The sequence below is a fragment of the Diplotaxodon limnothrissa genome, linkage group LG19 (genome assembly GCF_057381915.1).
Source record: "Diplotaxodon limnothrissa isolate DT_005_m linkage group LG19, D_limnothrissa_male_GT1.1, whole genome shotgun sequence".
Classification (NCBI taxonomy): Eukaryota; Metazoa; Chordata; class Actinopteri; order Cichliformes; family Cichlidae; genus Diplotaxodon; species Diplotaxodon limnothrissa.
In genome coordinates this window covers 6669770-6695698 of record NC_140614.1, presented here as the reverse complement: position 1 = coordinate 6695698, position 25929 = coordinate 6669770, and the positions used below count along the sequence as shown (strand labels likewise).

The window sequence follows — 25929 nt, the reverse complement described above, 5'->3', positions numbered from 1 at the left end:
GACGCTGCAGGCAGGTTCCATCCAGGTGACCGACCTCTCCACATGTTTAACAAAGTTTCCTCCCTCACGCACACATAAGGTCCTCTGCCAGACTATGTTCTCTCTTTTAACTCTGCTCCACTGCAGCTGGAGTAAAAAAAAAAAGGGCAAATTGTGCAAGAAGCGAAAGCAAGTCTGAAAAGTCAAGGAAAAGAAGGAGTCGAGAAGATTAATGAATCTTGACAGATGGAAAGTTGTAACTGAGCTGCTCCATCCATCCTCTGTCCTGGTGGTGGGCGGACACTAGTTGATCTACAGCTCCTTCTCTCTTCCATCCTCTAGTTTTTCATCAAGAGCGTCCGTCATGATGTCATTCGGGCTCTTTGATGAGCCAGATGGCCTGACTGAAGAAACTGTACGAACTCATAAATGTCACAGCTTAGGTTAAATTGGTTACAGAGTCCTGAATCAGGATGTAGAATGTCATGCAACAATTTATACCAAAGAACACCAGGTTACGTGTTTTATTCAAAGATGAGATAATGAGTGGATTATTACCAGGCTATTATTAATCTTGGAATGTTTTGTCAGTGTCAGTCTATCACTGTTGTCGAAACCATGTTTTCAGTTGCAATGGCTGGATCTAATTTAAGCTTTATTATTATTTCCCTGCAAGTCAAGAAGTTTATACACTCACAGATTCCATGGTTCAGGTGTGTGTGTGCATATATGCTTGAATATAATCAGGGAAATGATATGTATAGATTATTAAGTAAGATGTGATGTTTTTTAAGTGCATTAATTCTGGTACACATAATGATGGGCAAGGCAACAGAAGGTATGTTTAAAAAGAACATGTTAAATGGCTGATTGCAAAGAAATGATCGCACAGGCTGAGTACTAGTCCTGGAGTAAAGATGAGTTGAGGGTTCACCAGCATGTGAAAGACAGTGTAGATAAATAACTAACAAGATCAAATGTCCAAATCACAACATCAACAGTCACCTCAAGGTTCTTTATATTGTAAGGTAAAGATCCTACTTTACTGCAGAGAAATCCCCAACAATCACATGGCCCCCTACGAGTGAGCACTTGGTGACAGTGGGAAGGAAAAACTCTCTTTTAGCAGGAAGAAACTTCCAGCAGAACCAGGCTCAGGGGGCTCAGGCTTGGGGTGGCCATCTGCCACCACAAATTGGGCGTGAAGCAGGGAAACAGTGCAAAGACACACTATGGATGAGAGCCAGAGCTCAGTAATAATGATTATATGCAAAGAGGTGAGGATAATATATATAGTATCAATAGGATTCAGACGGTACAGATCAGTTTTTACAAACGGGTTAGTGCTGAATGCTGAATGAACATTATCCTAGGTATAATTGTGACAGTACATGTACTCACTCAAGAAAGCTAAGATATTCAGTACTGGACAGCTTGCAATCCAGACCAGTGACCCAGTTAAAACATTTGTTGCATTATGAAATGGGAAATATGATGAGTTGCACACTTTTGCAGTGTTGTTGTAATGCAATGACAAAAATATGTTGCTGTCCCAGCAATTTTAAATATATTGCTGTTGTCAAATTCAAACGTGCCACATCTGATTTCTCAGTTTTAACCTATTCATATGTTTTCTCTATAAGTATATAGAGTATAAATGATGTGTATGTTATTGAATTCTGCTTCTATTTACGTCTCAAACAGCATCTAAACTTTTATGGTCGTGTGTAACTAAAGGGCACGTCTTTAAAAAAGGATCAGTGGTCTCAGTAATGACACGTAGCTGTGCTGTTTTTCACAGGTCTGTGCACGAGCTCCCCGCAGACTCCAGAAGAGCTGGAAAGCAGAAACAAACTGCTGCATCTCCTGGATTCTGTGATCGATGCGCTGGTCTGGGCCATCTCCAAACTGGGCCTATCCACCCAGCAGCAGACTCTGCGCCTTGGCCATCTCACCATGCTGCTCTCCCACATCCGGCACGTCAGGTACACACAGAACGGAGGGAGTATTATGTCTGATTTCCTCACATGCTCACAGTAATGCTCAGCAAGCATGTGCACAAAAACATATTTTTGCATGAAATTAAGTAAAAAGACTTACTAACTTTTCCAATCAAGTGTTCACCACAGACACTTCACAATGTTTGTGAAGCAAGTCTCTTAAATTTAATAATAACAAAATAAGGTCTGTTTTATATTGGTTTATTTTTGTTTTTACATCTCAGACATACCAGGTTCAGTTTATCCCCCAGAAGTGCTATATGCAGAATTTAATAAAGATGACTGGCATTAATATCTCAGCTACATTAAACCACAAGTAGGCGTGTGCTAATAAAATAGAGGATCATTTACAGAGAATACACGGCTAAAATGAAGAAATGTCTGCATGCATTGTGCACACTGGAACTTCCTCCTCATGTTCGGTGATAATAACTTTAACAGTAGACTGAAAGCTTCTGCAAAATCCTGCATTTGTTGCATTGATGTTTTGTGTTTACCTGTAACATCTCATTTTCTACACAAACTTTATGTAAATATTCATCACAGCCATGGATTTAGAGACAGAACAAATATTTGACCAGCCAGGCATAACATTATGACCACCTGCTTAATATTGTGTTGGTCCCCTTTTTGCTGCCAAAACACTAGACCACTGAAGGTGTCCTGTGGTATCTGACACCAAGATGCTAGAAATAGATCCTTTAAGTCCTCTAAGAGCAGCGGTCCCCAACCTTTTTTGCGCCACGGACCGGTTTATGTCCGACAATATTTTCACGGACCGGCCTTTAAGGTGTCGCGGATAAATACAACAAAGTAAAACCAGTACTGGTACCAAAAAAAGATGATTTATTCATAAGACACGGGAAAAGACCCAGGGAAACAGAGTTAACGATAAAAACCCTGAAAACCATAAATTTCACACCCGAGCCTCAACTCTGGTGGTCCTGTACCAAACGACTCACGGACCGGTACCGGTCCATGGCCCGGGGGCTGGGGACCTCTGCTCTAAGATGTGAGGTGGGGTCTCGGTGGATCAGATGTGTTTGTCCAGCAGATCCCACAAATGCTTGATTGGATTGAGATCTGGGAAAGTCAACACCTCAAACTAAATGTTGTGCTCCTCAAACTATTCCTGTACTATTTTTTGCCTTGTGGCCGAGTGCATTATCCTGCTGAAAAAGGCCACAGCAATCAGGGAATACCGTTACCATGAAAGGGTGTGCTTGGTCTGCAGCAATGCTTAGGTAGGTGGTACGTGTCAAAGTAGCATCCACATGGATGCCCCCCAGGTTTCTCTTCAGCACTGTAGCCAGGCTGACAAAAAGTCAGAGCTCTTTTGAGCCAACCATCCCTTTAACGTTAACTAGTAATGACTTCATGAACTTCTTCACAAATAAAATTTTTATCATTAGAGGAAAAAATACCAATAATCATCCCACAGATGTAATATTATCTACAGCTACTCTTAGTACCATTGATGTTAAGTTAGACTCTTTTTCTCCAATTGATCTTTCTGAGTTAACTTCAATAATTACTTCCTCCAAACCATCAACGTGTCTTTTAGACCCCATTCCTACAAAACTGCTCAAAGAAGTCCTGCCATTAATTAATTCTTCGATCTTAAATATGATCAACCTATCTCTAATGATCGGCTATGTACCACAGGCCTTCAAGCTGGCTGTAGTTAAACCTTTACTCAAAAAGCCATCTCTAGACCCAGCAGTCTTAACTAATTATAGGCCAATCTCCAACCTTCCTTTCCTATCAAAAATCCTTGAAAGAGTAGTTGTCAAACAGCTAACAGATCATCTGCAGAGGAATGGCTTATTGGAAGAGTTTCAGTCAGGTTTCAGAGCTCATCACAGCACAGAAACAGCTTTAGTGAGGGTTACAAATGATCTTCTTATGGCCTCTGACAGTGAACTCATCTCTGTGCTTGTCCTGCTAGACCTTAGTGCAGCGTTCGATACTGTCGACCATAATATCCTATTAGAGCAATTAGAACATGCTGTAGGTATTACAGGTACTGCACTGCAGTGGTTTGTATCATATCTATCTAATAGACTCCAATTTGTGCATGTAAATGGGGAGTCCTCTTCACACACTGAGGTTAATTATGGTGTTCCACAGGGTTCAGTGCTAGGACCAATTCTGTTTACATTATACATGCTTCCCTTAGGCAGCATCATTTGAAGACATAGCATACATTTTCACTGCTATGCAGATGACACCCAGCTCTATCTGTCCATGAAGCCAGATAACACACACCAATTAGTTAAACTGCAGGAATGTCTTAAAGACATAAAGACCTGGATGGCCGCTAACTTTCTGCTTCTTAATTCAGATAAAACTGAGGTTATTGTACTCGGCCCTGACAAGCTTAGAAATATGGTATCTAACCAGATTCTTACTCTGGATGGCATTACCTTGGCCTCCAGTAACGCTGTGAGGAACCTTGGAGTCATTTTTGACCAGGACATGTCCTTCAACGCACATATTAAACAAATATGTAAGACTGCGTTCTTCCATTTGCACAACATCTCTAAAATTAGAAATATCCTGTCTCAGAGTGACGCTGAAAAACTAGTTCATGCATTTATTACTTCCAGGCTGGACTACTGTAATTCATTATTATCAGGATGTCCAAAAAACTCACTGAAAAGCCTTCAGCTAATCCAAAATGCTGCAGCAAGAGTCCTGACAGGGACTAGAAAGAGAGAGCATATTTCTCCTGTTTTGGCTTCCCTTCATTGGCTTCCTGTTAAATCCAGAATTGAATTCAAAATCCTGCTCCTCACATACAAGGTCTTAAATAATCAGGCCCCATCTTATCTTAATGACCTTGTAGTACCATATCACCCTATTAGAGCACTTCGCTCTCGCTCTGCAGGCCTACTTGTTGTTCCTAGAGTATTTAAAAGTAGAATGGAGGGAGAGCCTTCAGTTTTCAGGCCCCTCTTCTGTGGAACCAGCTTCCAGTTTGGATTCGGGAGACAGACACTATCTCTACTTTTAAGATTAGGCTTAAAACTTTCCTTTTTGCTAAAGCATATAGTTAGGGCTGGACCAGGTGACCCTGAATCCTCCCTTAGTTATGCTGCAATAGACGTAGGCTGCCGGGGGATTCCCATGATGCATTGAGTTTTTCCTTTCCAGTCACCTTTCTCACTCACTATGTGTTAACCCTTTAAGACCTACCATAGAACCAAGTCCGCCAGAGCTTATATTATATTTTTACATGGTGTGGTGCCATTTTTGGGAGCATTTCAAGTTGCTATACATCAATACAACAATTATAGCCCAGATTTTAATAATATGTATTCATTAAGTGCATAGTAATTACATAAATTGCAAAAAAGTGCAATAAACTACAAAAAAAATGAAAATCGTTTTTGCTTTTTTAACATATATTTCTAGTTGGAGAAATTTAAGAGCCTTATCCCTCAAAACTGTAAATACAAAAAAGTTGCACAAAATAGTTTCCTACCACAGGAACTTTATTTTGAGTGTCTTCATAGTTTTATTTTTGAAATACACCAATTTTTATACACTGCAGGAAAAACGAAAATAAATATTATACTGCAAATTTGCAAAAAAGCAGCATATGCATCAAAATAAACTATTTCCAGCAATGCAATATGAGTCCTAAGCATCCCAGAAACGACACAGAAAGTCATAAAGTCAAACATAACTTTTAAAAAGACCAGTATAGGCCCTGAGGCCCTGATGGTAAAAAAGACTACATTTCCGCGAAAATGATGTCACTTCCGGTTTCGGGCAGGTAATGGCGGACATGCAAAAGTTCGCGCTGACGTCTATTCCAACGTAGGAAGTGTTATGAACAGCTGATCGGATCGGCAAAGCGTGTTTCTGGAATATTATGTTTTTGTTGCTGCAAGCGCTTTTTATGCAGTTTTTGCAAAGCTTTATGTGGAAGGAAACCGTGACCTAGGACAAGCTGATGGCATAAGATGTAAGTACAACTCCTCCGGTTTCATATGCAAAAAAAATTATTGCGCTAGCTTATGTGGTTGCAGAGCTACCGGGATTTAAAAATAGTTACGTAAAACAGACCGTGCCCGCTCTGACCGGCTCTAAAGGGTTAATAGACCTCTCTGCATTGAATCATATCTGTTATTAACCTCTGTCTCTCTTCCACAGCATGTCTTTTATCCTGTCTTCCTTCTCTCACCCCAACCGGTCGCAGCAGATGGCTGCCCCTCCCTGAGCCTGGTTTTGCCGGAGGTTTCTTCCTGTTAAAAGGGAGTTTTTCCTTCCCACTGTCGCCAAAGTGCTTGCTCATAGGGGGTCATATGATTGTTGGGATTTTGTCTGTATCTATGAAGCGCCTTGAGGCGACTTTTGTTGTGATCTGGTGCTATATAAATAAAATTGAATTGAATTGAATTGAATGGATGGCAAAACCCAAGGTTTCCCACATTGCCCAAAAGCATCAAACTGCCACTCAGACTTGCCTTCTTCTCAGTGCACCCACGGTCCATGGTCCACTTCTGATGCTCACATTCCCACTGTTGGTGCTTTTGGGTGTCGACAGGGATCAGCATGGGCGCTCTGACTGGTCTGCAATTATTCAGTCCCATACCTATCAAATTGTGATACACTGTGTATTCTGACACCTTTCAATCCGAACCAGCTTGAACCTTTTGTAGAGTTTGAGTTACAGCAGCTCATCTGTTGGGTCGGACCACGCAGACCAGTCTTCACTCCCCACTTGCATTGAGCCTTGGTTGTCAGTGACCCTGGCTGGTTCACTAATGTTCCTTCCTTGGACCACTTTTGATAGATACTGACCACTGCAGACTGGGAATATCCCACAAGAACTGCAGTATTAGAGATGCTCCAACCGAGTCAACCTTGTCAAATTTTCTGAAATCCTCAGACTTGCACATTTTTCCTGCTAACCCTAACCCTCTAACACATCAGCTCTGATGACTAAATGTTCACTTGCTCTCTGATATATACCACTCACTAACTGATGCTGATGGACATTAATTTCAAAGACTCTAAATAGGTTTGTGATTTGTAAGAACAGAATAATTATGTACTATTCGTTTACATTAGACTTGAATAGTTTGTAAAACCAGACAAGACAAGTTTGTAATGCTGTGCTGTCAGCAGAGATACATCTATGGAACTCCAAAGTGTTCAAAATTAAATAAATAAATAAGTCATGATGAAATAAATTACTAGGTGAATAAATAAGACACAGATATGTAATGTGAGAATGATATTGTGAAATAATTGAACACATTTTGAAAAAAAGCTCATTATTGTGAAATATATTGCATTCTGCTATATAAATTTACTTATTATTGTGAAATATTATTTCATGATCATTATTTTTCACAATAACAGAGATTATTCCTGAGGCATTTTATTTATTCCCAGCCGTTTTTAATCCAAAATGTCCTTTTTTCAAAGTCAGTCTTTATTTCAAAATCCCGTTTTTCCCAATGGCCTATTTATTTCATAATGCGACTTTTCAGCAATATGACTTTGTCTGTCAATCAAGAAAGACAGGGCGGAGCCAGTTGTGTGATTGGTTGCCCCTTTGCTCAAACATAAGTAATCCGGTTGTTCAGTGATGACGCGACGAATCCTACGTCCTGTCCTAAAGTAGTCTGCGTTTAATATGGCTTTTGTGTTGTTAACATGTTTAATGTTATGTATTTTCTTCTATTTGACCTCAAAAAGCTTCTTCTTTTTTTTTTTTTGCCTGTCCCATTTGAGAGTTGGGAGTTCGCCTTGTAATCGGAAGGTTGCCGGTTCGAGCCCCGGCTCGGACAGTCTCGGTCGTTGTGTCCTTGGGCAAGACACTTCACCCGTTGCCTACTGGTGGTGGTCAGAGGGCCCGGTGGCGCCAGTGTCCGGCAGCCTCGCCTCTGTCAGTGCGCCCCAGGGTGGCTGTGGCTACAATGTAGCTTGCCATCACCAGTGTGTGAATGTGTGTGTGAATGGGTGGATGACTGGATATGTAAAGCGCTTTGGGGTCCTTAGGGACTAGTAAAGCGCTATATAAATACAGGCCATTTACCATTTGGTTCTTTAGCCATCAGAATTGTTGTCTGAAGACCAACAAGGATACCCAATGGATTTACTTTGCCAAATGGATCATCGTGGCATTGCCGTATTGGTCCATTTGATCGACCTTTGTTTTTATTATTTATTATATTTTATTTTCAGATGTTACAGACGGGACAGACATGAGTGAGGGATAGGAAAGGGAGAGAGAAAGAGGAAGGAAAAGAAAAACAGAAGGGGAGAGGGACAGTGAGAAAGGGGGGGAGAAAAAAAATCTCCTGGATCACCTGTTGAGAGAAGAAGAATAGAAAACAAGCAAAAACAAACCAAAGCAACATACTAAACACAACACCATCGCATTAATCTAGCTAAGTGTAAACAGCAGTAAATACTAAATATTCAATGTTGTTGTGCAGCACGCAGGGCAGATAGCGCACAATGTGCTTTGAAGTAGCAGCCAAGAAAGGTGTAATTTAAGTCTACGAGCAGTGAACATCCGTGTGCATACCTGTGTGGATCAGCGCGCTTGTATTCAAATGGTTTCCACATGTAATGGTCTGCAAGAGGATGTAGCGAGCCATAGCCCCGTCCCGCAGGGCATGAAGCAGGCATGGAGGAGATCCAGGCCCCAGACATCCAGAGGCCTCAGAGTGCGAGAGCCCAAAGAGAACCACCGGAGGGGCATCCGTGCCACCCTCATGGGAAGGGCTGAGGATCCCCAGACGAGGCGTCACCCAGGAGCCACCGAGCAGAAGCTAGAGGTGGCTGCACCGGCGTGCCCGCCGGCTCTGCCGGCAGCCAGCTGTGCCAGAGTGAACCGAGCCACAGGCCCGGAGGCCCGAGGGCCCCCCGCACCCCGGAGGAGGCCTGACCGAGCAACAGGCGCCAGGCCCCGCCAGGTAGCCACCGGGAGTGAGCCGGTACATACCTGAGTGCCCAGCCCCGGACACCAAGAACCACCAATGCACCGACCCCTGAGGGCATCAGTCACTGGCAGGGAGTGTGGTGAGGGGAGATAGGCCTTGGAGGGCCTGGGAGTTCCCAGAGAGATGGAGTCTAAGACCCGACCTGACATATAGACACAGACAAACAGGCACACACAGACACAAACATACATTCCCACCCTCATGCACACATATACAAACACTCAGCACTCACCCAACGTAAGGATTGACATAAATGGACATGTACACACAATCACACTCCCCAAACATACTCTATACCCCGGGTCCAGGTACCCTCGCCCCCAGAGGGGGAAACAGAACCCAGACCCAAGAGATGTTACCCTTCCCCCCCGGGGTGGAGGCAAGCAGACCGTCCCAGGCTCCACAGCAGCAGGGAGGCCAATGGGACAGCTAACATCTCCTCCCAGCCCCCTTGCCCCAATGGCTAGCAGAGAACGGGGGAGTGTGAAGACCCCATACCTCCCTCCTCCTGCTCATGTGTAGTGTTGCTGCGTGTTGTTCTAAAGTGCATTTAAAACAAGGGAGAGCATGGTGCTGCTGCCAGAGAGCAGCAGGTGTTAGCACGGCCCCTCCCGAGAACCCTCAATGTCTACATGGATTTAAAATTGAGAGCTGGGCACCAGCGCCAGAGGTAGGTTTGAGTACACAGACCGTCCACTGGACGCCGTTAACGTGCCCACCCTCAAGGCCCTATATATATGTGTGTGTTATGAGAGTGTAAGTAATGTGGATGTCTAAGTTGTGAGATAAAATTGAGGCACAGGTGGCCAGAAGGGGACAGAGGGGGGGGGGGAATGTCTCCCCTGCACCCTTGTGACACAGGTAGAGACTCCAAGGCCCTACCTGTGTGGGTGAGTGTGGTGGAGCGGGAAGAGGGAGGTAGCCGGGGATGGGGAGGAAAAGGAGGGAGGGGAGGATGCCCCTCCCTAGGGCCAGCTCCCCCGCTGACTCCAGTAGGCACTCCCGTCCTCTGGTACCCACCAAGGCAAGGGAGCCCAGGTCCATCCAGACCGGGGCCTACGGTAGCACTGCCAAGCCCCACAGGACCCGGGGCAGCCCACCCTACCCCACCGCAGAGGAAACTGTACCCACCCCAACATTCAATCGTCTCCCAGACTACACAAGACAACAGACACCCAGGTTAAGTTTATTCTCCACCTCTCCTATGTCTCTCCCCCACCTGCAGAGTGGACTCCTGCAAGGATGGAACAACCTCCCAGCACGGAGGCGAAGCACCCCCGAACCCCAAACTCCCACGCCTGCCCCGGATCCACTCAGGGGCAGCCAGGCCACCAGGCCAGTAACCTACGTCCACCAGTACAGACCATCCTCCAGCCCCCCTGCACGCAGCCACAAGGAGAACAACCTCTAAGAGCGACCAGAGCCACTAACCAGGTTATGAACACAACCCCCGGGTTAAGCCCTCCAGGGATAACGTCTCTAGGGGTCCTCCAGGCGCCCTAAGCCCGTCCCAACTCCATATCAACCACAGTAGCTAAGGCGGGACCAAACCACGACCCCCTACCCCCGCTAGGTGATGGAGCCGATCAAAGGAGCCCAGAGGGATTGATCTAATGTGGTGGCAGAGGCTATATCGAGACTAATGTGATCTATTAGAAGGTTTCTATATTGGCTAGAATTAAGATTATTTTTATTTTTCCAGTTCATGAGGACCGTTTTCTTGGCGATGCATAGGGCAGTAAAAACCATGTGGACTGTATTAGTTTCTGTAGTGACCTCATCCTGTTTCCCCAACAAGCATACTAAAGGGTAGGTTGGAATTTTACATTTCAGACACTTTGATAAGTCTTCACATATCTCGCGCCAAAACTTCTGCACTGGTGGACAGAACCAAAGAGCGTGAATGTAATTGTCTGGTGTATTGCCTTGACAGTGTGAGCAGTTGTTGGAAGATGTAAAGCCCATCTTGAACATCCTATGACCTGTATAGTGCACTCTATGTAGTATTTTGTATTGTATTAATTGCAGACTGGGATTTTTAATCAATTTAAAGGTTTTTAAGCATACCTGAGACCAGAAGTTTTGGTCTAAGCTGACCGATAAATCTGCTTCCCACTTTGCAATAGGAAGGGATATTGATTCATCTGTTTTAGAAAGTGTTCTGTATATTTTAGATAATAATTTGGGGGATTTAAGAGTAAGGAAATGTGCCGCACTTGGTGGTGTTTGTAATTCAACTTGACTGAGGTTAAATTTCTTTTTTACTATGGATTTAATTTGTTGATATTCTAAAAATCTTTTCTTGTTGATCCCATATTGTGCAACTAGTCTGTCAAATGGAATAAATTCTGTTCCCTCTAATATATGTTCTAAGTATTTAATTCCTTTACAACTCCATTTTGGGAAATTAATCATATTATTGTTTTGTAATATGTCAGGGTTATTCCAGATAGGTGTACGTTTGCATGGGATTAATGATGACTCCGTTATTTTTAGAAACTCCCACCATGCTGTCAGAGAAAAGCTGATGTTGATACTTTTAAAGCATTCATGTCTTTTGATGTTTGAGCTAATAAATGGTAGGTCTGAAATCTCTAGATCCTTGCATAGTGCCTGTTCAACATCTAGCCAGGGCTCATCTAAGAAGGTATGTTTTAACCATTCTGAGATGAACTGAAGCCTGTTGGCTAAGAAGTATTGGTGAAAATTAGGCAGATCTAATCCTCCTCTATCCTTGGTTCTTTGTAGCGTTTGTAAGCTGATACGCGGGGGTTTATCTTTCCAAAGGAATTTGGAAATATATGAATCCAGAGATCTGAACCAATCTTGTGATGGTTTGTTAGGGATCATCAAAAATAAGTAATTTATTTTTGGCAAGATCATCATTTTTATAGTGGCGACCCTTCCCATGAGTGATATGGGTAGAGATTTCCATCTAGTCAGATCGCCTTCTACTTTCTTTAGAAGTGGGATGTGGTTTAATTTAGTTAAGTCTGAAAGCTTAGGAGAAACATTAATACCTAAATATTTAATATTTCCAGACTGTAATGGGGCAGAGGAAGAATTATGGAAGGAGCAGTTGATGGGAAGAACTGTAGATTTTGGCCAGTTAATTGAATAATCTGAAACTCTTGAAAACCAGTTTATTAGAGTAATTACCTCAGAGAGGTTGGTTTGTGTGTTTTGCAGAAAAAGCAACACATCATCCGCATAGAGACTGATTTTATGTTCTATGCTCTTACATTTTACGCCCTTAATTGTTGTAGCCTGTCTAAATGCTGCTGCTAGAGGTTCGATAAAAATTGCAAAAAGTGAAGGGGAGAGTGGGCATCCCTGTCTGGTGCCCCTCAGGAGACAGAAGCTGGAGGATGTCTGGTCATTTGTTCTGATACGAGCTGTTGGGGAATTGTATAATATTCTTATCCAGTTTATGAAAGAGTTTCCAAAACCAAATTTGTGTAAAGTTGCGAATAAAAATTTCCAGTTAACTCTGTCAAATGCTTTTCATGCATCTAGAGATAATATTATGGTTTCGATGTTTTTATTGTATGAGTAGTCTATTAAATTAAGTAATCTACGAGTGTTTGTTGAGGAGTGCCGACCTTTTATGAAACCAGTTTGGTCAGGATGAATTAAGAGGGGGGTTATTTTCTCTAATCTCTTTGAGAGAGCTTTGCAGATTATTTTAAGGTCTACATTTAAAAGAGAAATTGGACGATAGCTTGAGGGAAATAAAGGGTCTTTGCCTGGTTTTAGCAGGAGACTAATGTTGGCAGAATTCATATTTGGTGGTAGTCTGCCATTTTCCTCGATTTCCTGCAACATTCCGTGGAATACTGGTGCCAAAATTGTCCAGAATTCTTTGTAGAATTCTGCAGGGAAGCCGTCTGGACCTGGAGCCTTATTATTGGGCATACTTATCAGGGCTTCCTGGAGTTCACCTGGCGTCAGTGGCGAATCCAGTGCCATTGCTTGACTGTCTAGTAATTTTGGAAGAGTTACGTTGTCAAGAAACAAATCAATTTCATTTTTAGATGGGTTTATTTGTGGTAAATATAAAGTTTCATAGAAATCCCTAAAAATGTTGTTTATTCTTCCAGGGTCATATATTGTGTTCCCCGATAAATCTTTAGCAGCACATATAGTTGTTTTTTCTTTCTTTATTTTTAACTGATTAGCTAGAAATCGACCTGATTTGTTACTGTGTTCAAAATTCTGCAAGCGAAGTCTTTGTATAAGGAATTGTGTTTTTTTATTAATAATTTCATTTAATTCTAGTTTTGTTTTGCGTATTTTGTTCAATGTTTCCTGATCTTGGTCGCACGCGTAGGCTTCTTCTAGTGATTTGATGGTTTTTTCTAATTCCTGAATATTTTTGTTTTCTTCTTTCTTTTTGTGTGATGAGAAAGAAATTATTTTACCTCTCATCACAGCTTTCCCTCCTTCCCATAGAACAGAAGCAGATATTCCGGGAGTGTCATTAAAGTCTAAATATGAAGTCCATTCCTTTTTAAAATATTTAATAAAGTCTTCGTCTTTAAGCAGTGATGTATTAAATCTCCAGTTTTTACTTGGCGTAGTATTATTCTTGTGCATTAGTGTTAAAGATACAGGAGCATGATCGCTGACAGCTATAGGATGAATCTCAGTGTCTGAAATGTCACTCAGCAGTGAGCTGCTGACCAAAAAATAATCCAGACGAGAGTAGGAGTGATGAACATGTGAGAAAAAAGTATATTCCTTACTGTTGGGGTGAAGGGAGCGCCATGCATCGCGAAGGCCAAAGTCGCTCATATACTGTTTGATTATATTTGTGGATTGCCAATTGCGCTGAGTTCCTGTTGTGTTGAGCCTATCCATTTCTTCATTTAGTCCAAGGTTGAGGTCGCCGCCAAGAATGAGTGTGCAATCGAGGTGTTCAGAGAGTGCACTAAAAAATCCGTGGAAGAATGAAGAATTATTTGCAACAATTTTCTCGCCCCTTTAGTGTTATAGCCATCACTGAAACTTGGTTCAATGTCGATAAAGGAATAGATTTTTGTTTGAATGGATATGATTTAAAATACATGAATAGATTAAATAAGGCGGGCGGCGGGGTTGCTATATATGTTCATAACTCTATAAAATATAATGTTGTAACAACTATGTCTATGGCTATTGATGGAATTTTGGAATGTTTGACTATTGAGATTATGAATGAAAAAAAGAGAAATGTTATAATAAGTTGTATATATCGGACACCCAGTTCAAGTATTGACACTTTTAATGAATGGATAGAAAAAACGTTTGCTTCGGTGAACCAAAAATTACTATTTATCTGTGGTGATTTTAACATTGATTTGCTAAATCCAACAAGGTTAAAAGCCATTGATGACTTTACTGACACAATGTACAGCTTATCACTATATCCAACAATAACAAAGCCAAGCAGAATAACTTCACATAGCGCCACTATTATTGACAACATTTTTACTAATGTCATGGATTTCCAAATTAATAGTGGTCTGCTTGTCTGTGATATAACTGACCACTTACCAGTTTTTACTTTGTGTGACTGTGATTTAAAAAAAATAGATACCAAGATCATGATAGCAAAGCGAACAATAAATGAAGAAGCAATTCATGCCTTCAATTTCGATTTAGCACAACAAGATTGGAGTTCGGTGTATGAAGAGTCAGATGTGGACAAGGCTTATGATAATTTTCTAGATATTTTTACTATGTGGTACAATAAACATTGTCCTGTAAACAAACACATGACAAAGAAAAAAAAGATAAAAAGTCCTTGGCTCACAAAAGGAATTATTAATGCTTGCAAAAAGAAAAACAATCTGTATAAACAGTTTATCAAAGTAAAAACAAAAGAAGTGGAACAAAGATATAAAGCATATAGAAATAAATTGACTGATATTATAAGAACGAGCAAACAACTTTATTATAGAAGAAGATTATATGAAAATAAAAACAATATAAAAGGAACTTGGGATGTGTTAAACAACTTAATTAAACAAGGATCTTCTGGAACATCATATCCTGAATATTTTACTGATGCAAATGGTGAAAATCACAACATGAGTAATATTGTCGATGGGTTCAATAAATTCTTCATAAATGTTGGCCCTGAACTAGCAGCGGACATCCCGTGTCATAAAAATGAAAATATCAGTAATATAAAATCAAATCCCTTTTCACTGTTCCTCTCAGCTACAAATGAGCAAGAAGTAATAAATATCACATTAAAATGTAAAAGTAAGTCTTCAATGGATTATCATGACATAAATATGTCTGTAGTTAAACAGGTTATTCTGAATATTGCTAGTCCCTTAACATATATCTGTAATTTATCATTTCAGTCCGGTTGTTTTCCAAAAAAAATGAAAATTGCGAAAGTAATACCACTATATAAAAGTAATGACAAACACAGTTTTACCAATTATAGGCCTATTTCTCTACTGCCTCAATTCTCAAAAATTCTAGAAAAACTTTTTAATTCAAGATTAGAAAAATTCCTTGAAAAACATCAAATAATAAATGTTGGTCAGTATGGTTTCAGAACGCAAAGAACCACTTCAATGGCGATAATTGAGGCAGTAGAAGAAATTACTGATACACTGGATAAAAATAAATATGCAGTTGGTATTTTTGTTGACCTCAAAAAGGCCTTCGACACAATCAATCACTCAATTTTACTGGATAAATTGGAAAGATATGGTATTCGAGGGAAAGCTGGTAACTGGATAAAAAGTTACCTAACAGGTCGGGAACAATATGTTAGCATAGGGCATTACCATTCAGAGAAACTTGGTATTACATGTGGTGTTCCCCAAGGGTCAGTGTTGGGACCAAAACTTTTCAATGTATACATAAATGATATTTTTGATGTTTCTCAAGTACTTAAACTCATACTGTTCGCAGATGACACCAACATATTTTTCAGTAGCGATGATTATACTGATCTTGTAATGACTGTAAACAGGGAGCTAAAATTAATAAAAAAATGGATGGACATAAATAAATTATCATTAAATATAAATAAAACTAAAGCAATGTTTTTTGGTAATTTAAAATATAATATAGAATTACCAATTATCATTGAAGGTGTACCAATTGATAATGTGAGTGAAAACAAATTTTTGGGAGTTATAATTGATAACAAAATTTCATGGAAACCCCACGTCAGACACATAAAAACCAAAATTTCCAGAAGCCTCGCAGTTTTGAACAAAGTGAAACAATTCCTTGATAAAGATGCACTTCGTACTCTGTACTGTACCCTGGTTCTTCCATATCTTACATATTGTGTGGAAGTGTGGGGAAATACATATAAAAATACAACTAATCCATTAGTCACAGTACAGAAACGAGCACTGCGTATTATTCACAAGGCTGGTTATCTAGATCATACTCACAAATTCTTTCTTCAGGCAAAGTTACTTAAATTCCAGGATCTGGTTAATTACAATACATCCATAATTTTGTATAAAGCTTTTACTAAACTTTTACCGGCAAATTTACAAACTAGATTTGAAATTCGAGAAAAGGTTTATAATGTGAGAGGCTTTGGAGAATTCAAATTACCCAGAACTCGAACAACCCGTAAAGGCTTTTGTGTGTCTGTATGTGGTGTGAAAATCTGGAACAGTCTGAGTTTACAATTGAAACAATGCAAAAATATTCATAGATTTAAATTTCTCTACAAACAGTTGGTCTGGTCACAGTATACTCAATGATGGGTTTTAGTGTGCTCTGTAATGTCTGTCCTCTTACCATTGCTGGTATGGATTCCAAAATAAAAAATAAAAAATAAAGTGTGCGTATGTATGTACATATATGTACTTGTGTGTGTAGATATATATGTATGTATATGTATGTGTGTCTGTTACTTGTAATTATTACTGCCTGTTACCTGTGGTAATGCAATTTATAATTTATATATTCTGTATTCAGTTATGAAGGCTCTAATTGTTGGTTGCGAGCTGCCGCTTAGATGCTTGTATCTGCCCGGGGCTGTTGATGGGTCTGTATGCAATGATGGGCGTAGCTGCGGGAAGTTTATTGTTTTTTTTTGTTGATGAGTGAGTATAGGGGTGGGATTTAATAAGTTTTCTTCGTCCCACTCCTTTTTCAGGCAAGTTTTGTTTTTTGTTTTGTGTATTTTATGTTCAATATAGGTATTTGTTGTGCCTGAAAATGAATTTAAAAAAAAAAAAAAAAAAAAAAAAAATGAGGGTTCATCAACATTTGGACCATATATACTTACAATACATAATTTTTTGTTCAATATTGATAGTTTAATAATTAGAAATCTACCCTCTGGATCTATAACTGTATCGAGTACTGTAAAATTAACATTTTTATGTATTAAAATTGCTACTCTCCTTTGTCTAGAATTATAACAGGCTGCAAACACGTTAGGAAACTCAGGTGTTTTAAGTTCGTTTAAACCTGTGACAGGTCTGTGAGTTTCTTGTAATAAAACAACATCTGCCTGTAGTTTTTTAAGCTGGTTAAATATCTTTAACCTCTTTCCTCTGGAGCCAGCTCCATTTACATTCCATGTGACAAACCTCAGCATGCCCATAATTGTGTGTGTATGTCTAATGATGTATGCTGGGTGTTTCGTTTAGACAGGTGGAGAGAATGTGGAAACATCACTTGTTTGTAAATAGAAAGAGAAAAAAAAGTGTGGTGAGAGGCACCGTAAGTCTGACTATGTGTGTGAATATTCACTAATATGAACATGCGTGGCTTGCTTATGTGTCCTGCAAGTCTGTGCGTGCTGTGAGGCTGTTGTGAATGTGCTGCCGTTGAGCGGATGTGTTTGCGTGATCGTGGTGTGAAAATATGGAGAAATAGAGGGTGTTGTTTGTAGGTGAGTGGGGAAGTAGGTGATCACAGCAGTGAAAGACAAGAGAAAGAAAGAAACCACATGAACTGTGAGCAACAACAAAAAAAAAGAAACGAAACGGAAACATTCCAATTAAAGTAATGACAGAGGGTGACGGTGTTATATCTGCTATGACATCATATTGATATTACTAGGTTAAACCCATGTTAAAGGAGAAAGTGTGAATGAATAAGAAAAGAGTGTAGCGGGTTCTTATCTGGAGTGCAGTCAATATAACCACGGTGTGGTGCCGGGGTCGTGGTAGAGCTGTCCGTCCACGTAGAGCTGGTCCACGGCGATGACAGCATGGGAGCCTTTCTGGATGAAGCTACGTCGAACTGGGAACAGGACCTTGCGTCGTTCCAGGATCTCTTTGGGGAACTGGTCGTTCACGCTGAAGTCCGTTCCTTTCAGCTCTCTGCCGCGACTCTTCACCTGTTCCTTCTGTTTGAATTGACCGAATTTGGCCACAATAGGTCGTGGTCTCCCGGTCCGCGACCTCACGCCCCCCAAGCAATGCACTCTATCGAAGTCGATGTTCTTTACGGTGTCCTCCGGCAGCTTCAGGTGGATTTTAATGAAGCTTTTCACCGTTGCCTCCGCGTCCTCTCCGGCAGATTCTGGAATACCAGAAAACACAAGATTATCTCTCATGCTACAGGCTTGTAGATCGATAACGGACTCTTTTATTTTTTTATTTTCAATGTTTAGCTGGGTCACGTTATCAGTGAGAGATTTGACCGACTCCCGTAGCGTGGCATTTTCAGCGGCAAGCGTTTCCACCTGCTGCTGGCTGAATTCCAGGGATTCTCTCAGAGATTTAAATTCCCAGTGTAAAATCTCCACCAGGGACAGCCTCGCATCGAAACTGGACAATCGCTTGTCAATTGACTCCAGCATGTCTGCGATGTCTTTGCCGGCAGGCGATGTTGTACCGGGAGAGTCTGATGGGCGACATCTCTTCGATGACGGTGTCTCAATTTTGGCCGGGGAAGATGCACTCTGGGCCTTCTTCATTACTAAATCTTGAAAACAGCGGTCGATGTAACCTTGGAGAGCGTCTAAACTCTCCCCGTTGTCCTCCAGGGTGTTAGAGATGATAGGACAGATGTTGTTAGTTATATGACAGTTGATTAGTATATTTGGTAATACTGAAGCTTGAAAAAAACTTTATTAAACTCTATGCTACCATTCGCTTTTTTTCCGCCAAATCTCCAGCGTCTGACGTCACCTACAACATGGGTCGCTTACCTTACCCGTCACTTACCCTATCTCAAAAAGCTTCTAAAACAGTCAGTGATCACTGTTGACCTCCCTTGGCTTTTATTACCGCTAATCATTTATTTAAGCCAGTGTTGCCAACTTAGCGACTTTGTCGCTATATTTAGCGAGTTTTCAGACCCCTTAGCGACTTTTTTTCTAAAATAAGTCGCTAAAAAAAGACATGAAAGCGCGTATCGCTTTTACTCTCAACAAGCAGCGGGTGCTGTAATGCAGTCAGTTCTTCTTTTACTCTTATGCTGTTTTGTCCATCACAAGGTTTAAAACTACTTATAAACACACACACAAAGTAACTCCACCAGAGTGCCAATTTTGGGTCACTTTTACTGGTCCAAGCCCGGGTAAAGGAGCAGGGTTGGAATTGTGACATTAAAAAAACCAATAATTGCTAAAAGAAATTTAATTTGTAGTTCTAAATAAACTCTAAATGCATTTAGGACGTTTTTACTCACTTTATGTCTCTTCCACGATGTTATTTCTCTCTCCAACAACATAGGTTACAATTGGATTAGCATGACCAATTATGCAAATTAGGCGATGACGTCATTTAGCGACTTCTAGCGACTTTTAGGACAACCAATAGCGATTTTCCTTACTGAGGAGTTGGCAACACTGATTTAAGCTCAGTTTTTAAAACCTTGGGATGTAGCTACAGCCCAGCCCATGCAGCAGTATATGAATGACTAACCTCGTATTGTGGATGGATTATCGCAGTTGTTCTCCTGGCTGAAGTTTGGTCCTTTTACAGCATCCTGCCATGCGATTACATTTGTTCCTGACCACCGAGAACACTCACGTTAACTTTTATGGAGTGGAAAAAAAAGTTAGCTTGTTTATATTATGCAGCTATGTACAACTACATAGCTGTGTCGTAGCGGTCACGTAGCACATCATTATATCCCACAAGAGCAGTGGCTGCAGCCAGACCCTTCTCCATTATATACCAGCTAGCCAAACTTCAGTAACCCTACAAACGTCACTGCTGTTTAGTTTTCTGTCTTCATTTATGTTGGAAGTGATAACAGAGCTGTACGTTTTAATTTGTTTCCAAAACCCCGCAGTCAGGACATGCTATATTGTATTTAGATAGAAGCTAGCGAGCTAACTCCCTGCTAACTTCTAACTCCGTTAAATGTCATAAATTCCGTTTTCATGGATGCCTGTTAGTTAAACTCAATTGTTACACCTGGTAGAACAGAACGCTGATCATTTTATTAAAGATGAAAGACTTTAGACAGTTTTTCAACTCTCAGTAATGCCATAGTGATCATTTGATATATGGACCTGCAGCGGAGTTTAGGTCGTAAGTGTGTTTTTTTGGCGAAGTGGGGCTGTTAAAGGCGTCTGCTGTGAGGCTTAGCATGCTGTGCTGGGTTTTTCGGACACGGCTAGTGACGTCAGACTGAACAATTGGATAGTACATGAAGTGTCGATTTAAGCCTAATGCTGCAGTGCGTCTCCTACGCAGACGGCGGCAGTGGCTCGAAATAAAGTAAAGGCACCAACAAGTGTAAAACACTGGGCGCGAATAACGTTTAGGTGCTTGTGAAGGGCATGGCTGCAGGAGACAAGTCCGTTTCTGAGTTACTCAGAGAAGTTGCTAACAGTGTGTTGCAGCAGCGTACTGGAGATGAAGCGGTCCCTGGTCCAAGTTCTCATCAAAACAGCACAATGTTAACGTTAGCAAACGCTAACGCTATCACAGCTAGCTCCACTCCACGAAACACTGTTCAGGGTAAGTAACGATGTTATTACTGCTTGGTTAGTCTGTCTGCCAAAAATGAGCTTTTTAATCAGTTCAGTCACAAATTTTTTTATACTGTTTTTATCATAGCAAAGAACTTAATAAATTAGGTAAGAGAAGATAATCGTCTTCTGGGTTAATGTCTGTATCACTGTTTACATTGTTGCGGGTAATAGTTAAATCATGACGTTTTAAAGTGTCTTATTTTCTCTGCTAATATGGAAGTCAAGTAATCTATGTGAATGAAAATAAAGCAATTCTAGTTCAATGTAGTGATTTTGTAAGCGGGTATAATACTTGCAAATTAAGTAGCAATTAATCTAAGCTTTTAGAATGTTTTCTATAATATTGTTTTTCCCTTTTTAAAGCTGAAGTCGCAAGACTGTTTGCCCCTTACAGAGTGAGGCCTTCCTCAGCGCCACTTTCATCTCTGACCTCGAAGCCGTAACCTGTGCACAATCCCAAGCCCAGACACTGGATATACAGTGCGATATCTCCGCAGTCCATTGAGTGGAATTGGACAAGCTTTGATCTATATAAGGCCACTGCAGAAAAGTATTGATTTGGAAGGCGTGAGTAATGACTAGGGTCAGAATATGTTATTTGCATGTATTAATAAACTAGTTCAAATGGCTAGCTAAGCTCAACTATGTGTCAAATCACTTTAGCTGTCAGCTGGTTAGAAACATGACTGCATATGAGTAATAATGGTTCTGAATGTGTATGTAAGCAATTGTTAGAAAAGGTTTAGAAGGAGATATGTAATTTTGTGTTTACAATTTGTTTCTGCTTCTCACGTTGGCAAATGCGATTGCAGAACTGTCAAAATATTGTTTATCACAGTATGCACCAAATGTATATATATTTTTTTTTTATCTCCATATTCTCTGTAGAGCCTGACAACCCTCCAGCAACAAGGACCCCCCACAAAATGCCTGAATTGTGACATTAACATTCCTTTAAATAAAATGAAAAACCACATCACTAAATCCACAAGGTAAGGAACATCTTTGATTTTCTATATATTTTAGTATATAGTGTGGAAACTAAGTAAGTCCACTTTATATATATTGGTGATGGATGTTGAAATCTCTGCCAATCCCTCTCACAGTTCATTGAGTGGTCCTGAACCTCAGTCTGTTACTGAAAGTCAGGCTAGGCAGACTCGTAGTACAACAGCAAGGTCAGAGGTCCCATCCTGTAGCAACAGTGATGCCTGGAATCTGTCCTGCGGGGTAGAGGAACCAGATAGTATCATCTTGGAATCCACCATAACCTCAGCAAGAGCAGAGCAATCGTCAGGTGATATGGTGGTAGTGCAGGAAGATGCATCTCATCAAGATGAAGAAAAGTCACTTCTAGGGGAAAAACCAGGTAGTCACAGGAATTAAGTTAGGAAGATACCAGATAAATGGCAAAAAATACATATATTTTATTTCCTTTGATTCATGTGATCCATGCAAATGTGTACCTTTCAGAGTGGAAATGTGAACAAGATGCAACCAGAGCAGCCTGGCTCTATAAGTCCGAGTTACTTTCAAAGTATGAGACCAGAAAGGCAGTAGTCCTGCAAATGGACTTGCGGGAAAGTATTGTGGATCAACAGAGATCACTTATCTCCCTCTACAAAGCTCCAAAGGTAGAGTGGGCGGGCCCTGTCAGCTGCAAACTGGAAGGTATTTTTTCTGTATTGTGAAAACATTAGAAATCCAGTGACTGACTAATCCGAAACTTCACAAGTTTTTTTCTTCTTCTTCCTTTTAGGGGATGTTGCTGTTGGAGAAGGGGTGAAGAGATTCTTCTTCTCAAAGGCAGTTTCTCTAGTACAGTCTGGTTTGCATTTGAATTTTGGTATGTATGAAACTAGACTGGGCACATGTATAGTGGATTAAATAAGAGAATATTTCATCATGTAAAGAAAATGTATTTGTTATGTAAATGAGTTAATTGTGTTAAAATTACTGCCTGGATTTCTCATACTCACCATAACCTAGATGTACTCTTTTCAAGGAACACAGATCTTACAAGACTGTTTGACGGTGAGCCAGAACACTTGACTCCATCCACTTCTCAGACCTTGCTTGAGAGTGACATGTTTTTGGTGGCAGGTAAGAAAGTTATGTACAGAAATAAGAGGAATAGTAATTTAAAATAATACATGTGCAGCACTAAAGGAAAAATTATTACTTGTGTTACATTATCCTAACTGTAACCATAAAGATGAAAAATAGATTGAATACAGTTACAAAACTGTTTGTCTTTACCCCCATGCAATGTTAGGCTTAGTGAATTTATTATGTTTGATCTTAGGAAGAATAATGGGACATTCATTCATTCATGGTGGACCGTGTGTGTCTGGTATAAGTCCTGCAATTTGAAATGCTTTATCAGTACAGTGGATGTTCTTTAAGTATTTAACATTTAAAGTGTTTTTTACTTTACGGACTCACACTTCAGTTTTGGTTTGGTCTCACTGTTGTAGGTCATAACACGAACAAGCCGTCAAGTCAAGCAGCTGAGGAAAGGGCTTCAGGAGACCATGGTATGGCCGCTTCTGACAGAAAGATCAGACATCATTCCTCTTTTCTTACCAAGGGACTCAGAGACTGCTCCCTGTTGTGAGGTAAAGTCAGGTCACATCTTTTAACATCTGAACAGTAAAGGTATTTGGTTAATTTATGAAGGATGAACATTAATTGTTGACACAAAACATCAATATACTATTTTGTATGCTTGGGCTAGTCGAACAGCTGGGTTACATTTAATAAAAATACACCTAATGTTGCTGACGCTCTTAAGACTACAAGATAAGTAAAGATATAAAATGACAAATTAAGCTTATTTTATCTTGTTGCATTTCAGAGAAAAAATTAACCAAGGTGAACTATTTTATGCAGTCTATTCTAGAAAGGATAGTGTGGCCTGCCACAGAAGATGAAGATGAGGAGGAAGAGGAATGCTCTCTTGAGGATAAATGCAGAGTGGCAGGCTACCTTTGGTCCTTCATTGAAAATGGTAAGTCTGCTGCGATAGGTAGTTTGCTATTGGTTTTCTCTGATTATACTTTGGTAAATTACATACAGTCCAGTGATCTCGGGTCATTAACAAAGTACACTATAGTATAATTTAGTTTTCTTATTTGCTCCATACTGCCTCCATGCAATACATAAAAAACAGAGTGGTGGCATTATCAGTTGCATTATAATTGTATATAACTACTTTTAGCTTTGTTACCAAAAAAATTATCTATGACAGCTACAACAGCAATTTGAGTGGGGCAAAAATGTCTTGTGCTCTTTATGTAATTGTTCATCTTTTATGGTATTTCTCCATAAAAGACTCAAAATAATGAATATAGGATGTCATTATAGTTTAAAACAATCTTCTGTTGCAGCGTCTTGTGCACAACGAAAAGCCCTCATCAAGTTTTGGACAGGATGGGAAGTCTTGCCGAGAGAAATGACTGTGGAAGTGGTCAACAGTAGTCTTCCACCTGTTTTGAAGTACTACGTCTTCCTGCACACTACTGTACCTATGAGTCATTTCTTTCTGTTTTATAGCCACTCACTGTTTTGTTGAAAATGAAATCGGTTATGCTGTTTTGAGTCAGTATTAGCTACAAAGCCATAGATGTAGAAACTTAAAAAAGGGGTGTGAACATATTGCACCTGCTTACTTTGAAGAGTTAAGGTGTGGTATCAAACATAAGTTTGAGTGACTGAACAGTTTCACAGTAGGTATCCAAAGCTTGACTGAGTGAAACCCTGTTGTTTGGTAGCACAGCAAGCTCTCGTTCACTCAGTGCACGTGGGAGCTGAATCTCAGGAATGGTGATCTCATTTGATGGGCGGTGATTATGTGGTCCTGTCCAGTCCACACCATAATCCTCATCAACCTGAAAGACCATGCACATGTTTTAAATCTAAACTGAAGAGGTGATTCCTGCAGCTGTTCCTAGATGGACTTATTGAGTCTGTCAGGGCCTATGTGAGTTTCTTAGGCATAATTATTCATTCACCCATTCTAGGTCAGGATTGGTTCTCTTCAGGTATAACAAATTTAACTTTGTTTAAAGTATTGCCATCTATACCTGACAGATTGAATAAAAGGAGAGAATGGCTTGAAAGACATTTTCACTTACAGGAGAAATATTTGGTACACCAACTCGAACAGTAGAAATAAACTCATCTCAACTACAGATAGTAGAGTTTTACATAGAAGAACAAATACGGATCAAATAGTCATGTACCTGTGACAAATCTTGTCCCTCCTTTCTGTGCAGCAACCAGAGTTGCAGAGGTGAATGGTTGTTTGCTGTTCTGAGTCCGTGCTGATTCCATGCTTCCTGGAATGACTGAAGATGATGTTGAATGTGATGCAAAAAGCATCTGTGCAGTGCAAACAAGTCAATTTCTTCACCAGGGTTGAGCAGTCCTTGAATCTCCAGCTGGGTGAAGATTGTGTAGAAAAGGTCAAGGACGTTTTCATATACATCCCTCCACAGGCGCTCAATGCTATAAGACACAGTGAGGGAAATTGTTCATTTATGGTTTTTCAGGCATTCCTACGTCAACAGCCTTCCAAGTCAATTATTAGTGTAGTGTTAATGTGCTGTGAAACCAGTCAATTATGCTCAGAAACCATTTGTTTTATTACAATTGCATGTGTGAAAACAATGTAAGACAGGCCATCAATTTACTTGTCCTTACCGCTGGTGTGAGAGTTCCTGTTCTCCCCCATTGTCTGCACCATGAAATGTGCAACCTTCACATTTTCCCCTCCTTTGTCTGACCTGGAAAAAAAGTAGAGAAGTTTTGATCCGAGTCAGTGAGAGTAACAATCTGAATATAACTACTGTCCAATACAGAGTTTTTTGGCATACTGTATTTGTTAAACACCTCTTACCGGACGGTATGCCATATTGTCTGATTGCTGACAAGAAACCATCAAAAACTGTTGTAACTTTGTTGTTGGTGGCAGCTTTAAGGTAGACAATTAACCTCGAAAAACCATCTATCCCACCATGGACAACAAATCTCCATCTGACAAGGCAGAATTAAAAAAAACAAA

General features: G+C 40.4%; 2 protein-coding genes across 6 annotated transcripts in view; both read left to right on the top strand.

Annotated features, from left to right (window-relative positions):
- The window catches only part of esr2b (estrogen receptor 2b), a 72749-nt gene that overhangs the window by 36239 nt on the left and 10581 nt on the right, over positions 1-25929 (top strand). For all 4 annotated transcript variants that reach the window (XM_085343075.1, XM_085343073.1, XM_085343076.1 and 1 more), the window contains exon 8: positions 1781-1964. In XM_085343075.1, coding sequence (XP_085199201.1) covers positions 1781-1964 — 184 coding nt within the window. The remainder of the gene's footprint in view (positions 1-1780; positions 1965-25929) is intronic.
- Positions 17190-23816, top strand: LOC146611611 (uncharacterized). 2 transcript variants are annotated; one of them, XM_085343077.1, is made up of 9 exons: positions 17190-21431; positions 21753-21856; positions 21971-22233; positions 22338-22535; positions 22624-22710; positions 22878-22967; positions 23170-23217; positions 23342-23482; positions 23757-23816. In XM_085343077.1, exons 2-8 carry the CDS (start codon positions 21828-21830, stop codon positions 23479-23481), a joined length of 855 nt encoding a protein of 284 aa, XP_085199203.1. In that variant the 5' UTR covers positions 17190-21431; positions 21753-21827; the 3' UTR covers position 23482; positions 23757-23816. The 2 variants fall into 2 exon arrangements, with proteins under 2 accessions (XP_085199203.1, XP_085199204.1); XM_085343078.1 differs by lacking the exon at positions 23170-23217.